Here is a 1,741-nt window from a genome sequence, read left to right on the forward strand (position 1 = left end):
TGTGTGCCACCTGCTGTGCTCCTCCTCTCCCCCGCAGACACAGGTGGTCCCAGGCTACATTGACGCTGATGCTGCGCCACGTGGTGTGCGTGTTGGCCCTCGCGCTCTGCTGCTGCACGTCTGTGTGCGTGGCTGCGGTTGCGTCTGGTGCTGTTGGTGATGGTGCAGGAGCTCCACTTTCGCAGAGCGGTGAGGGGCAATTGAAGAGCGCAGCGGCTCTTTCTCTGGAGGCGGCAAAGGAGGCTGCAGCGGAGGCGAGTGCACTTGAGTCACAGATGAGGACGGCGGTGAAAGCGATGGGGACCGCAAAGAGTGCCTTGGAAGGGGTTGATGTAGAAGCCGCAAAAACAGCAGTGAAGGCGGCAATAACAAAAATGAAAGCAACAGAGCCGTCACAAACTACCGCGGGAGCGAGGTTTGTCTCGTTGTTAAAACAGGTACCTGAGGCTGAGAAAATAAAAAATCTTACGACTGTCTCGTTTCGAGCGGAGGGGCAACTAGTGATGCTGACAGATAAGATGAAAGAGGCCAACGAGGCCGCCTTGGCTGCCGCTGCAGCAGCGAAGTTGGCAGCGGTGGCTGCGAAGGCTGAAGGAGCGGGCTTTGGGGACGCCGAGACAATGGCGGCGGAGGCGGGGAAATTATTCACCGACGCAGCGGGGAGCGCTATGAGCATAATAGACACCGCAACGAGCGCCGTGGAACTCGCCAAGGAAGCAGCGGTGAGTGCCCGCGATGCCTATGCCTTCGTCTTGGTTGCGGCACAAGAGGGGGTTTCAGAAGACTCCGCTGCAACAAATATCACGGCTGCAGAGACAAAAATGAAGGAAGCCGAGACAAAGCTGAAGAAAACAGAGGAGGTTGTTGTGACGGTGGTGAGCGAAGTTACAACAGCCGCGGCGAAGGCGGCAGCTGCGGCGAAGGCGGCTGAAGACGCGCTGAGCCGGAAAGCAGAAAAGAAGCCAACTGAGGATGGTGCCAGGCAGGAAGACAAAAGCGTTGTGCAGCCAGAATCTGTGGATGCGACAGAGACAGCAGCGGAATCAACGAGCAGTGATGCCCTTCCTACCACAGCTGAGGATGTTGTGCATGCGGCGGAGCCCACAAACACTGCCGCTGCCGATTCCGTCACGCCTACAGTTCCCTCAACAACAACAACAACAACCGATGTGACTACTCCTCTGGGGACTGGGGCTGGCAAGGCGGACGGCAGCACATATGCACGGCTGTGTACACCGCTGCTGCTGGTCGTGGGAGCGATGACCCTTGTGGCTGTGTGCTGATGAGCTGTGTGTGGGTGTGTGCATGTGCAAGCGCGGTAGTATCCTTTTAATTGCGTGCGGCCCTGGAGGCTGAGCACATATTAATGTTTTTCATTTCATTCCATTGCTGCCCCGTTGTGGGCTGGGCGCTGTTTAATTCACCCGCGACTGTACTCACTTGTGCTGTGGGAGCGCGGGGTGTGGTTTCTTTTTCTCGAGGGTGTGGGCTTTGCTTTGCGTGCTGCTGTGCGCCGCCCACTAAATGTTTGCTCTGCTGGGCGATTTCTCTCTTTTTTGTTCTTCGTGTGTGGTGCGCTGCGGCTGCCTCGCTGTTCCCTCCTTGTTTCGGGCGTGTGGGTTCTCTGTGCTGCTCTGTGTGTGTGTGAGCTGCCTGTTGTGTGCATTGCGCTTCTTTGCGGATCCCAGCTACTCGAGTGAACGTAACAGGAAGAGTGATCGTGATGCGCCGTGTGCTGTGC

The 1,741-nt window shown here is 57.3% G+C and overlaps 1 protein-coding gene across 1 annotated transcript; it reads left to right on the forward strand.

Annotated features, from left to right (window-relative positions):
- Positions 1 to 68: 68 nt before the first annotated feature.
- On the forward strand, positions 69 to 1,283 carry DQ04_18991000 (hypothetical protein; the record flags this gene model as incomplete). Its single annotated transcript, XM_009317775.1, has 1 exon — positions 69 to 1,283. One exon carries the CDS (start codon positions 69 to 71, stop codon positions 1,281 to 1,283), a length of 1,215 nt encoding a protein of 404 aa, XP_009316050.1.
- Positions 1,284 to 1,741: the final 458 nt, after the last annotated feature.

The sequence above is a fragment of the Trypanosoma grayi genome (assembly GCF_000691245.1).
Source record: "Trypanosoma grayi strain ANR4 Tgr_1899_V1, whole genome shotgun sequence".
NCBI classification, from domain to species: domain Eukaryota; phylum Euglenozoa; class Kinetoplastea; order Trypanosomatida; family Trypanosomatidae; genus Trypanosoma; species Trypanosoma grayi.